Raw genomic sequence first — 13,684 nt, 5'->3', positions numbered from 1 at the left:
AATCTCTGACACTAAGTCCTCTGCTCAACCAGTGCTGTGCGGTCTGTTCGCTCTATTACTGCTCCTAACACAGCTGTCCAGCCCTTGTGTGCATCCAGATAACCACCTTGGTGTGAGAACTCTGCTGAAACTTGTCCTGGCCGGCTGTCCGTCTGTTTGCTGTGTGCCTAAGCGTTCCCTGTACGTTTTCTGTCTTGCAGCATCTGGAGAGGTCCAAATGTGAACTGCGTGGACAGTACTGGATACACGCCACTGCACCACGCTGCTTTGAATGGTCATAAGTGAGTCATCTTCAATACCTTTGATCCCAGGGGATGGGTACTGTGTGCTGTACGAGCTCTGGTTTCTGTATCATTCAGTTGAATTCTGAAAATGTGGCGGTGGTGCAACACTACACCATCTTCAGGACAAAACGTGAAGAACATCAGTGCGATGAAGCTATAGAGCCGCACAGTATGATCGTACATCTCTTGAAAAATTTGGCAAAACGCTCAGGTTTTCAACCACCCTTCCATTTATAAGCAATTTGGATGAGATAGAACAACATATCACAGGTGGTTTCTCCAGTCCCAGTCCTCTGCAGTCTGTCTGGTGTCCCATGTGTCGCTGTGCCTGCACCACTTAAAATTTGCTTTTGTGCATATTAAAGTAACTCCAGCCTTCAGCGTGGTAAATCTTGTATTGTTCATTGTTACTTAAGCTATTGAGAAATTGAATAGAGTTAGATCTTTATTCTTCTCTGTTGTGCTGGTGCAATTCACTCACCAGAGTGGCTCACAGATGCCTTCAGTCCCTATCCAGCTCCTTTAGTACGAAGGTAACATACATCTTTCCTGAGCTCCTCTCAGCAGTCTTGAATTTATTTTTTCCCTTGGGCAGCATTTAATAGGAACGCTTTAAAATCACGTATCAAGAGGATCTCTGAAATACTCCTGTTCAGATTAAGTTTCTGTAAAACACTTACTGCAGAGTCTAAGCTGTGAAACGAGGACTGAATGTCGTATGGACTCAGGTTTCCTTCTCTTGCAGGGATGTGGTGGAGGTTCTGCTGAGGAACGACGCACTAACCAACGTAGCAGACTGTAAAGGCTGTTACCCTCTTCACCTGGCAGCTTGGAAAGGAGATGCGGACATAGTGAAGCTCCTCATCCACCAAGGACCTTCGCATACTAAAGTGAATGAGCAGGTCTGCCTATTTTTCTCTAATGCATCATTGAGTTGTTTCCCTCGGATGGAGAGAGGCTACTTCAGCTGACTCCTGACCCTTCCCAAACTAGTAGCAATGGTTATATAGTCTTACTTGCTAATGGGATAAGAAGGGCACTGCCTAAAGCAATACCTCCAGTTCCCAGTTAGTGGTTGGATGAGTAAGGAATATATGTTTGTATAGAGATATTTATATATATGAGAACCACTCAACAGCTAGGAATTGGTCTCTTGCTTTCGTACTGGGCTTCTAAAACTAACCCATAGTTTTTCCTTTCAGTTGCTGGATAGCTGAGAAGGTTTCTAGTTCTGTCAGAGGATACATGACTCCCTCCTTTGGGAACTAATCAAAGCAGCTTTGTCTGGTCTTTGTTTGGCCATGCTCTCCTAGCTCCTCTCCTGGCTTGTCTCTGGCACTTGCTCCAGTTAACTCATTTGTAAGTTGTAAGATAATTTTAACCCTACTTGCCCCCAGATAAATCCCTAGTTTTAATCTTAAAGAACTATTTTATCAATCAGGCAAGAAAAAAAATAAATCTGGTGGGTTTCTTCCCTTTGTTAAGCGGATAGGTGTTGGTCCAGGATGCAGGGGGATGGATTTGGACGAGACAGCTGTTCTGTACAGCGGCCGCCACGTCCACTTTGGAGGGCTGGCTTCCGTGTGACTTCCCTGGGGAAGTCAGCAGGTACCTTACAATTCCAGGGAACTGCTGAAAGGCTACTGCTGGAAGACCCAAATATTGCTTTTGTTTAAGAGTTTTGGGTAAGGGACTGGTCACTGAGTGGGGCCAGCTGAGCGGTGTTACTGAACCACCGATGGCTGGGCGACAGGGCAGACAGGCAGGAACAGATCCAGAGCAGGCGGTTAAAGCTAACATAGCCCTTGGTTGTCCTGTCCCTAAGGCAGGAATAGCTAATGTCCCTGTGAATCAACTCCCAAACCAACTCAGGTTTACATCCAGGAGGAGAAGCCGAAATTATTTTTTCTGCCTTACCACGAGGCTAAAAAAGTACATTCATTCAGAAGTGAATTCATGAGTATGTCAGATGCTCATGGCTCAAGTTGAGCAAAATCTGTCCAAGTCAGGAGGAGCAGCTGGGAGCTGGGAGTTTCTGCTGTTCAAATTTGATCTGCAGTGTATACTTTTCAGACACTGAGGAGCAAACCCCCTTTTGGAGTTGGGTTTAAGAGTCCTAATCCTGCTCCCAGCCATACTTTGTGGGGACCAAAGTGCCATGCTGAAGTTTCTGTTCCTCAGTATAAACTGGCTAACTTGATGCTCCAGGCTGCTCCAGGGCTAAACGGTCGCTTCTAAAGCATCATGACATGAAAAATGTGGTGGTACTGCTGTTCATTACCACTCCTCAGTTGGGCAGAAATAACTCAGTGTGTGTTTTAAATGTCTTTGCTGACAGTTTTCCAGGTTGGTTAATAATGTCTTCAGGCCCAGCTGCAGGCACTCAGTCTGTTCAAATGGGTTTGAGGCGTGGAGTCAGCTGTTTACAATCAATCTGATAAGAATTGACTGAGGGCCCTGAGTGTCAACTGTTCTGCTCTGAGCAGCACAGGTACAGGGGAAACCTTTGCAAAAGATTAGAAGCTCAGTGTAATCCTTCCAGGTAATGTTTCATTAATGCCCGTTTAGTAGGAACCCTTTTAAATGAGACAAGTCAGCCCAACAGCCTGTGCTGCCTGTGTTTGGAGACTTGTAAATGAAAAGCCCAGTGGTTCGAGTTACAGGAATCGTGGCTGGAATGGCTTCTGCTGTTAATAGCTTTGACTGGAACGAGATGCTGTGTTCTGTCATTTCCACCCCTTGGGAGTCACCCGTTGCTTTGTTGCTATATCTCACCCATTTCATTATCACATTTTTTGTTTCTTTTTTCCTCTTCCTTTTTGTAGAATGCTCTTGAGATCAAAGAACTCAAAAAGTACGGCCCCTTTGACCCATATATCAATGCCAAGGTGTGTACTTTGCTGTCAGCATTTCACTGCATCATTACTCCAAGCTGCACTCGCGTGCTTCCAGGTGCAATGTCGGCCAGTTGCAGTAATACCTGTTTGGTTTGCAGCTGCTTGGGGAAAAGGAAAATGCGACCGTTTATTTACTGTGGGTTTCTTTCTTCAAAGCAGTTCTAGAAACATAATTTAAGGGAAGCTTTTCCTTACTTTCCTGGGGGCTCCTTCATTGCTTAGCCTTGTAGGACTCACGGTGATGGTCAGTTTGCTTGATTTGGCTGGATGACTTCCGAAAGGTAATGTTATTTCAATTAAAATGCTTTAGGTTTTGTTTCATGTGCTAATGTTGCTGATAAATGCAAAGAGAAGGAACTTTTTTTCCTGCTTAAACATGGATGCATTTTCTCTGTGAGCTGTTTGGAGTGAATTTTCCTGCTTTTTCTCCTACAAAATGCATAATGCTGTATTTGTCGTTGGAATGGACGGTTAATTCTGGTGGTGGTGGTGGGGAGAAGGGAAGGCAGTAACGTTCTCGCCTCCCTTCCCAAGTCCTTCATGTCCTGCTTATTGCATCAGTCTCTCTTTCTTGGTGTGAAGTCTGTTGTGTCGTCTGACCCTTCAGCCCTGGTCTTCTCTTCCTCTTTTCTTGCCTGTTTTGCTCCTTTCTTGCTTTCAGCCGTTCTTGAGCTGCAAAAAGGCATGACACCAGCACTGACGATGCGCTGAGGCTGAGCAGTTCAGGAAGCAGATACGAAAGCTCCTGGTGGTCTTTTCTCAAACACCGTTTTTCATTTTTATTTATAGTGAAGCTGCAGGCTGGTGATGGCACAATAATCCACTGATTTATCCTGAGATGGTTCTGCTGTAAGCCACCACCCCACAGTTGCTTCCAGCCAACTATTTGGGATCCAGCCACCCACGGCAGATTTCTGGCTCTCAAAGTTTAGTTAAAACTTTGGCTCTGCTTGCTCTGCAGTACCTTAAAAACACACGTTCAGAACTCCTCAGCTTGCTAGCCGCTGGGAATGAACGCTTGGTTTTGCAGGATTTCAGGAAATACTCCGGTGTGTACCTCTAAGCACAGATATGTTTACATGAAGCTCATCTGTATTGGTGATTTTTACAGAAACCCAGATGGGGATTTTAAAATGAGGAATGTCCGCTGTGGAAGGATCCTAGTGGAGCAGTTAGTTGCCGGAAAGGAGCTTTCTGAAACCGTGTTAATATCAGAGTCAAACCTTACACACTCCAGTTAAAATGCTGAAAGATGAAGGGATATAAAGATGAGATATAAAGTGAGCTCACCTTCTTGTGGATTTGTGTTTATGAAGTATTCTATTTGGATTTGATGCTATCATTAAGTGCATTATTTCAAATTCTTGGTTCAGTTCTCAAGATGACTGTAGTGCTCTCGAGAACAGGGCGAGTGTTTTTTGAGATCTTTGCCTTGGTTTTAAAGAAGGAGGTATGTTTTATACACAGTTTCATCACCAGTTCTGACCAGTTGCTGACCAGGTTTGATGAAAGGCATGTGGAACCTACCTGTCGTGCAGCCCTTGATGCTTTCTCAGGAGCCTGGCTGCAGGTGGGAGAAGCACGAAAAGCCCGGGGACACAGTGTAGGAGTCGTGGCTTAGTTGGTGCTTCCAGCTTCTCAGCTCCCGCGCGGGATGGGATGTTGTACAGAAACGACTGAAGCGAGATGTCCCATCTTTCCAAACATTTGGGGATATTTAGGAGAGGCGGAAAGCATTTATATAAGGCTGGACTACAATTTAATATCCGGGAGAGGAAGAGACAAGAAAGCCAGAAGCTTCTTGCTCTCCTAAAACTTAAAGAAATAGTTAACAGCTGCTTTTTATCCGCCTTTTGTTCAATAGGAGGTCCCTGCAGTATGTCTGTTACAGGCCTGAAGGAATTCTGAAAAATAAATGATAGAAGCAAAGTTAAGAGATGGAGGAGCAGCTTTGCTTCAGTAACCGCAGCGATCTTGGTTATGTCATTTGTACGAAGGCACCCAGCAGCTAGAGCAGGAGAAGCTGTCACCTGGCGCAGGTCTGTGCACCGCACAACGCAGCTTTGTCTTTTTCTAATTGGAAGCAAATGAATCATGCAGATTGGGTTTAAAGCGCTATAAATCGAAACGGGCTGCTGATAAAAGTGGGAGCCTACCATCTGGAGCCTGCAAATGAAACCGGGCAGCCAACCCCCCCCCCACAGAGCTCCCGAGAGCTTGTTGGCCATATGGGGATCGGTTTAGTTCTGAAATGTGTTTGGCATCGCTGGGCACCTGTAGGAAGGAAGGAAGGAGGGCTGTTCGTCCTTTCCCTGCTCCCGGCAGCGCCGTGCAGGATGCTGATGGAAATTGCCTGCTGCAGGAGGAGGGAAGGCGATGGTGCGGCTGATGGGGCAGCTCCGGCCAGCTCTTCTGCCCTGCTTTGTGCCCCAGGTTGGGGTGTGCCTTGGGTGGCACCTCCTGGTGAAGTTTGGGGTTTACTTCATGGTTTTTTTCGATTTCAGCCTGCCTTTGAAGCTTTGTGGGGCGCATGCCAGTGCGACATCCCTGTTCTGTGCTGTAGGGTCACTCCTGTCACTGGAGCACCAAAACCGCAGGTTTTTAGTGGGGTGAGCCTGTGTTAGACATGCACGAGCTGATGAAAATCCTTCAAAGGAGCTGTAGAAGTAGGTTGGATGGGACTGAAGAGTCATGCAGCCTCTTTCCCCAGCCCTGAGGCAGGACCAGGTCTACCCTAACCATTCCTGACCAACGTTGGTCCAGCAGCTTCTCTGAAACCTCGGAGGGGGACAGCTCTGTAGTCTCCCTTGGCAGTTTATTAGATTAGAAAGTTAGAAAACTTTCCCTTATTTAAACCAAGTCTCCTTTTCTTCGATTGCAGCACTTTTACGGTGTGTTAGGAACAGGAGTGCAGACAGATACGTACTTTAAGGGGCTATAGGTCTGTGGATTCTCCATTTTAGCATCTGATGAGGACCATAAGGGCTGTGGTATGTGGTATCTAGTTACCAGGGCTTGAAAAGTTCGCTGGAGCCCGTAGGAAAGCAGATTTTTTTTTGTTCCCATTTTGTGGTCTGTCGGTGGGCATCGTATGAGCCCGGCTTCTCCCTCCCAGCTGTGAACTGGGGGGTTGCTAGGATTCCTGCAAGAATGCAGCCCCTGGGCCCTGTTGAGCGCTCGATTTTCCTAAGAAGTAGTTTGGAAATTTGAACCCGTATGCCTTCTGGCTGCTGGAAAGGAATTTTCTTTTTCCATCTCCGATAAATATGTATGTCTGAGCGCTCGTGCTCCGCTCTGGTTTGTGCTTGGAGAGGTGATGCAGGGAAGGGAGGCAAACTTCCCTTGCCTGGAACAGCTCTAGCATTTTTGGCTGCTCAAAAGTCTCCCAAAATGAAGGTAATAAAGACTTATGCAATAGCAGGAGTTTCCAGCACACAGTCTGTGATGGGGAAAGACTTGCTGTCGTGATTCCGGGGAAGTTTACCACCTGATGATCTCTGTTGCAGGAGGAAAGTCTGGGGATTTCATCCTGAGCATCAGAGCCCTGACCCGCTTCAGGAAAATGAGACTAAATTGAGCGAAGATGGGGGAAGCCTTCAACAGTGATGTTATTAGAGGATGTTATGTTCCCATTTCTGAGCTGTCAGGCAGGTGTTTGGAGTCGCTGCGTGCTCGAAAGCACCCTTGAGGGATACGGTTGCTGTGCCAGGGAGGGATGAGAGGAGCACGGTCCCGGCAGTGGAAATCGCCCGGAGCCAGGGCTAGCGTGGCATGAGCCGTGCATGCCCCCCGTGGCTCTTTAGGCAGGTTCCTGCTGCTCCAGGGGGGCTGGGGTTATTTACTCTTTCTGCAAAATTCAGCAGCAAGCCTCCCTCGTGCTGGGGGGCAGGCTGAGGACCTCGGTGTGGCTGTGTCCTGGGCTCACCGATACCTGGGTTCCCTTCCCGGTCAAATGAGAATAATGCGATTTACCTTTTAATGCCTCCAGAGCAGCAGCTTAAGCTGATGGATAGGTGTAATCTCTGTAGCTCTCTATTCTCTCCCCTTCTCACTCCGTATGTGTATTTTATGTGCAAACTTCTTTACTCTACAGTAACTCCTGTCCACTTGTATGTGCCTTCCTTCCCCATGGCTGCCTCTGCCGCTCCAAGGATAGAGTCTGTTTGAATTTCTGTGCTCGCTGTGATGCCACGCTGTCCTTAGCTCCTCACTTGCTGCATGTTCCTGCTTCCCACCTCCTCAGTCTTTGCTTTTATACAATTTGCAGCTGCAGAGCCTGTCCAGAACCCCTCGCTTCCCTGATGCTTTTCACGTGGCTGAAAAATGATGCAAATAGGAGTTAAAAACAAACGGGAGTTTGCATGCATGACTCCTCTAATCCCCAGAATGACTTAACGCATTCATAGGATTAGAGTACTTGCACAACAGAGCAGGTTCTGCAGCATGGTTGTGAAATGGTGCAAAATATTGACAACTCCGACAAGCTGGTGTCCAAAAAAGCACACGTGCTCTCAGAGCAAAAAGGAAGGTATTTTGGTCAAATTCCATCACAACTAGTACATTATTTTTTTTTTTTTAAATGGGAACTGTTCTTAAAATTAAATTCTGCCCTGATTCTCTCAGCTGAAGTGTGGACCAGATTGTACTAACATTTTTTGGGTCATTAGCTAAGTATTTGTTTCTAAAGTCTTTAAACTGAAATACCTCTGTGTGTAACACACAGTAGTAAAACTAGAAGCTGGAGGTGAATTTAATTTGAGAAAAGGCTCTTTTAAACCTGGCAGTGTTTCTGTTGAGGTGAATTTAATTTGAGAAAAGGCTCTTAAACCTGGCAGTGTTTCTGTCTTGCACCTGGAAGTGAACTATGGCAGGTTGCTTGTCTTTCAGTGCTTTGCATTGCGGATTTTGAACGGGACAGACGCTGCATGTGTTAATTGGATCTGGCTTTCGCTGTGGAGGTGTGCTCTTGGTGCTCGGACACTTCTTCCCTGGGTTGACCCGAGACCTTGACTCCAAGGGCTTGTTAATGGATTGATCTAATTGTGCTGATTTCTAATTCACAAGCTGCATGTCACCTAATGCACCTTTCTCTGAACCAGCCAGCTTGCCAGCGTCAGAATTGCACAGGTGGAATGACTGTTATAATCAGGATAAGTAGGATTTGAAACAATTGAAGTTTAAATCTAAAATGATGATGATTAAGCTACAGCAGATGCTGCAGTTTGCCTATTGTATATTGCAGCCTTTTATTTTTTGTGGCACCCCAAAGTGTGGGATGCTGCCAACAAATAACAGACTGCCTTCCCCAGGTGCGAGCAGAATCAATGGGAATCCAGATACAGCTCGACAATCCCTTTAAGTCTATCATGGTCCCTTGATTTTGACCTCCGTGCTTTGAAAGCAGGCTGTTCCATATACAGCACCTATTTCCTGTAGAGCAGACTTCCCATATCCGAGTATAAACCACATTGTTCTGGATGATTTTGAAGCTTTTACTGGGTGGGTCGGTTGATGAGTCCACGAGGGGATGTCTGTGCCTGGTAGATGGCCAGTGAGATGGTGAAAACATTGCTCCAGGCTCTTGTTTCAGACTGGGCTCTCTGCTTCCCCACTGTTTTTTTGTCTTGTTTTTGCATTTAAACTTCAATGGTTTGAGCGAGGCACGGAGCGGCTCCATTCTCCCCCGTTCTGACGCTCTGCTCTTTGTGACCCTCCCCAGAACAACGACAACGAGACGGCGCTGCACTGCGCCGCACAGTACGGCCACACCGAGGTGGTGAAGGTCCTTCTGGAGGAGCTGACCGACCCCACCATGCGCAATAACAAGTTTGAGACTCCCCTGGACCTGGCTGCGCTCTACGGGAGGCTGGAAGTCGTGAAGATGCTCTTGAACGCTCACCCCAATCTTTTAAGCTGCAACACTAAGAAACACACTCCCCTGCACTTGGCAGCTAGGAATGGTCACAAAACTGTCGTCCACGTCCTCCTGGATGCTGGCATGGACAGCAACTACCAGGTACCCAGCGTGTCTGTGTGTGAAGGGCTCGTTTCATTGCTGGGGGGTGGAGAACCCCTGCAGTCACGACACCAAGAGCTCCACCTAACCCTCCTCCCGCAGGGATCATTTATGAAAGATGAGCGAGAGGTTTTTTGGTTTTTTTTTCCCTCTGGGCTGTTTGTTCAGCTCTTGGTTGCTCTGAGAAAGCTGCTCAGAGGGATTCTGGTGCTGTGCATGCTTCACGCCTGCTTGTGAGTTGGACAAAGAGCCCCAGACACAGCGAGGGAGGAGAAAATCCCTTTTGCCTGAGCTGTTCTGCCCCGCAGTGCTATGAGCTCTTGACAGCGATGGAGGCAAACTGTGTCTCTTCCTATCAAGCCACCTGCAAATATGCGGTTTTCACAGCAATAGCTTGTACATGGTGGTCTTGTCTTTCCTTTTCGGGACATGACCGCTTGCTGAGCCAGAGGAAGTCCTTGCTTGGTCGCTCCCCTGGGCTCGCATGTCTCTCTGAAGAGCCCATCTTCATTTTCCATTCCAAATTCTCAGCATTGTAATAACATTGACAGTCTGTCCTCAGTTGTAGATATTGTTGCCCACGCTTTGTATATGAAGCCGTATATTTATTGTTGCTGTAACCTTCTAAAACATGCCTCCATCGCCATTCCCCACTGTCTAGCTTCATGCTATTTTTCCATTTAATTTGCAGACTGAAAAAGGCAGTGCTTTGCACGAAGCTGCTTTGTTTGGCAAGACAGATGTGGTACAAATATTGCTGGCTGCAGGTGAGAGAATGATCCCCTTTTGAAGCAATAACGTGCTGAGCCCTTCACCCAAAACTTGAGGAACCCCCTCTATGGTGTCAGCATGTTTCTCCAACCAGCTATCAAAGTTCCTTGGAGAGGTTATCTCTCGGTGTTTGGCTTTAGGGCTGCCTCTCTGGAGCATTTTTCACCCAGTGATGATCACCACCGTAAGATCTGACTTGATGAAAGACATGAATTTGCACAGTTATAAAATATTCTTGCTTTTGCCTTCCCTCTGCTTATTGCCATAGGTATTGATGTGAACATAAAGGATAACAGGGGGCTGACAGCTCTGGATATCGTGAGGGAGCTCCCTTCTCAGAAAAGCCAACACATAGCAGCTCTTATCGAGGGTAAGTCATGTAGCTCTGTGTATGGGCAGGGGGGGCAAAGTTTGGGGTGCTGCCAGTGCAAGTGCAGGATTTTGTTCTCTAGTCCTGGAAAGTACAGAAAGCAAAGCAGCGTCAGGTCAGGTCCCTCGAAGAGAGCCTTGGAGGTGTTGGAAGGAATGATGCTGAAACGCTCGGTTGGACTGTCTCCAGACCAAATGTTTGCCGGGGGTCTTCCGGGGGGGGTCTTAGGGAGATTAGCTCCTTTGAAGGAGTGTGGCATGACTTTACATTTTATATGGGCTTAATTGAGCTTTGTTTAACTCACTTTAGAAAAGAATTAAAATTAAGGATAGCCTAAATCAGCCTGCAGAATGCAAAGTAGTAGCTTTAGAAATCGTTCTGGATTAACTGTCCTTTATGTGTCTGTGTAGGCAAATAGTCATCCACGGGTTTTACATCCTGCTCCTCACTTCATTGTGAAGCTCGGGCATGGATTTTTTCCAGATGAGATTTACAGAAAAGGCCTTGATTACTTCTGGTTTATAAAGGAGCTTGGCCCATTGTGTCTGTCCAAGTTAGGGAGTGAAATGTGGCATCTTAGCTCAATTCATACCTTGTAATTACGCCGTCTCAATTTCCTCTCAGCTGTGGGGAGAAAGATCAGAAGCATATGCAACTGGTGTGCGTTATGCTCAGGATTTGAGAGTTTACAGGTTCAAAGCACTTTGCAGACTTTTAATTAAGCTTTGCCTGTGAGGCTCGTACGTATTATCTCTGTTCTGAAACTGAAGACAAAGATGGGCTTTAAAACTGAAGTTCTCGCAGGTAAATGCTGTTAGTTTGCTCCTGTAAGAGAGCCAGCTGCATGACATGTTGCTGTCTGACTTTATTCACGTAAGCTTAATGGTTCTGGCTTTGCCTGGGGTTAGGGGACCACAGCTAGGAAGTTTCTTTGTCTTACGACTCCGGAGACCAGACTACATCTCTAGTGAGGTAGCTTGTGTCTACAACATGAAGTAATCTGCTCCATGACGCTGTGTCCGTACAAGAGCTTTGCAGCTTTCTGATTAAAGGCTCTGTAAAAGTTCAAAGAACCATCCTTAACCTTATGCATGTGATTAAAGAGGCTGCCTGCTTCTATTCTGGGATCTGAGCTGCAAGTTTTAATAATGTACTTTGGGTATTTTTTTTTTGGAGACTTAATAAGCTGCCAGCTGGCTTTCCATCCACAAGGGAGGAAGTACTGTATGCTGGAGCGGACATAAAACTAGATTGACATAAACTGACCCTGTCGCCCCACCTCGTTGCAGATTACACCATTGGGAAGAAAAGTGGCAAAGCTGCAGAGAAGACTGTTCAAGCACCGCTTCTTCCAGCCGCTGATCCTGTCTGCCGGATATCTCAGGGTAGGTTCCATGGAACACAGCAGTCACTGGCACTCTTCTTCCTGCAAGTGCTGACTTTCCCGGGGCAGAATCCCTGAGTGATGTCCTTGTCCCTCTCTTCCTCTCACAGGTGATGTGGAGAAAGCAGTGACAGAACTGATCATAGATTTCGATGTGAACCCAGAAGAGGAGAGCCCCTATGAAGCTTTATACAACGCGACGTCCTGCCACTCCCTGGACAGCCTCGCCAGCGGGAGATCTTCAGACCGAGAGTCTGGGAATAAGGAACTGGAATCAAGCGGTCCCAAAGCAGCAGGAGTCAGGCCAGTACGTAGCTCTGTGTGTCATCTCTGCTTGCTTAGGAGGATAGGTGACTTACCTCCAGGCTGGCCATCCCCCAGCTCCAGGAGATCTTTAAACCCATCCCTGACACTGGTTAGAGCGGGCAGGTTCCTCTCCTTTTTCTCTGACCTGTTCACATAGTCCCCGTTGCGTTGCCCACGAGTAGCCGCTACTACACGCCTGTTTTTTGCCCAGTGTTGGATCCTTCTCTTTTCTGAGAGTTGAATACCAGCACTGGTGAGTTTGGTTTGTCGGGATATTGCACTTAGCTGAAGGGCTGACTTCTTGTCTAGAAGGAAGCTTTGGAAATGTTTGTGTGGAGCATTTTTCTCATCCCTCTTGCTCTCTGCTTTGCCCAAGAGAAGGCTCTCAGGAAATAATCTTTAAGAATATCCCATTGGAACCTAGCTGGCAGAATAAATGGGTTTTTGTGTATTACTTGCAGAGATCTGTAGAGGGTACTCAAGGCTTTACAAGGCGATGCAAAGCTCCTGGAACTGTCTCTAAAGGAGTCTTCCTCACCTTCTGTTAGTTGGATCTGCTGTCCCCTTAGCAGTGGGTGGCAGCGCTGCTCTGGGACAGACGGGGTGCTGGCCTTGCAGCGTGCTGTGTCAACTGCAGGGTTTGTTTTCCGGTTGGTTTTACAAAGCCTGCTCCATGGGTGTATTTTTGGACAAAAGGCAAAGCAGCAATGAACAATTAAACTGCTGGTGGTACTGTAACCATGCTTCCTCTCTTTCTGCAAAGAGGTTCATCCTTTTTCCTGTGCAGTTAGCAAATATAGTAGAAATGAGACAAAAGCTTTAGGAGGCTGACATTTCAGCCCGGTCTCTCTTTAGGGTACGCAGTACAAGGTGCGCTGTCCTGTTATTAACTAAATCTTGGTGGCTTATATCCATCTGTTTGCTGTCCTGTGTTAATAGCATCTGATGTGAAACAAGCTCAGCACTGGCACAGGTAAAAGATGAGCGGCTGAACTGCAGCGAAAAGGGAGAAGAAAGAGGAAGGTGCTCCAGGGGCTTGCTGGAGTTTCTCCCGAAACTCTGGTTGAGTTTTTTGGCAGGAGTGGTTCCCCTCTGCCGTCTTTCCCGTTGCCATTAGATGGGGCTGTTGCAGGGCAGGAGGTGACCCAGAGATGCGTTCAGCTCCCATCCAGCCAAGGCAGCAGCTCACTGCCCACGGACAGTCTTGGGATATTCGAGGAATGCAGCGCAGCATTGTTCCTTGATCTCTAGGGTTTTTCACTGTAAAGGGTGCCTCTGGAATCACTTATTTGTCTTATTGACAAGTGATGAGTGCTCCCTTTCTACACATTTCCATCAGCTCAGGACTGACCTTCACTGTGTGAGATTACTGGTCTGGGTCTGAATGAACCGGCTCCAGTAACGGAGCAATAAACCTGTGTGCACAGCACCTTCCACCCTGGTGCTTTCATTCTCCTGAAAGCGCAGTTGGTGCTCACGTGGGTCTGAGCTGGCCTTGGGCAGCGTTACGGCTGCGGAGCAGCAGTGGGTGGTCTGGGGATGGACTGCTATGGATAACACAGGACTGCAGCACCGTGAATCTGCAGAAAGGGCTCTGTGCCCCAAAGGTACCCTGCTGGAGAGGAGGAGGAGGAGGAGGAAGGGCAGCAACCCTGC

At 47.3% G+C, this 13,684-nt stretch overlaps 1 protein-coding gene across 1 annotated transcript in view; it reads left to right on the top strand.

The window, feature by feature from the left end:
• Nucleotides 1–200: 200 nt before the first annotated feature.
• The window catches only part of ANKS1A (ankyrin repeat and sterile alpha motif domain containing 1A), a gene marked incomplete at both ends in the record, with an annotated part of 41,062 nt that continues 27,578 nt past the window's right edge, over nucleotides 201–13,684 (top strand). The window contains 8 exons of the mRNA XM_010083235.1: nucleotides 201–281; nucleotides 1,030–1,186; nucleotides 3,110–3,172; nucleotides 8,901–9,197; nucleotides 9,889–9,964; nucleotides 10,237–10,338; nucleotides 11,628–11,723; nucleotides 11,833–12,029. Coding sequence (XP_010081537.1) covers nucleotides 201–281; nucleotides 1,030–1,186; nucleotides 3,110–3,172; nucleotides 8,901–9,197; nucleotides 9,889–9,964; nucleotides 10,237–10,338; nucleotides 11,628–11,723; nucleotides 11,833–12,029 — 1,069 coding nt within the window. The remainder of the gene's footprint in view (nucleotides 282–1,029; nucleotides 1,187–3,109; nucleotides 3,173–8,900; nucleotides 9,198–9,888; nucleotides 9,965–10,236; nucleotides 10,339–11,627; nucleotides 11,724–11,832; nucleotides 12,030–13,684) is intronic.

The sequence above is a fragment of the Pterocles gutturalis genome, unplaced genomic scaffold (assembly GCF_000699245.1).
Source record: "Pterocles gutturalis isolate BGI_N339 unplaced genomic scaffold, ASM69924v1 scaffold26420, whole genome shotgun sequence".
Lineage (NCBI taxonomy): Eukaryota > Metazoa > Chordata > Aves > Pterocliformes > Pteroclidae > Pterocles > Pterocles gutturalis.
This window is presented reverse-complemented; position numbering and strand designations above follow the sequence as displayed.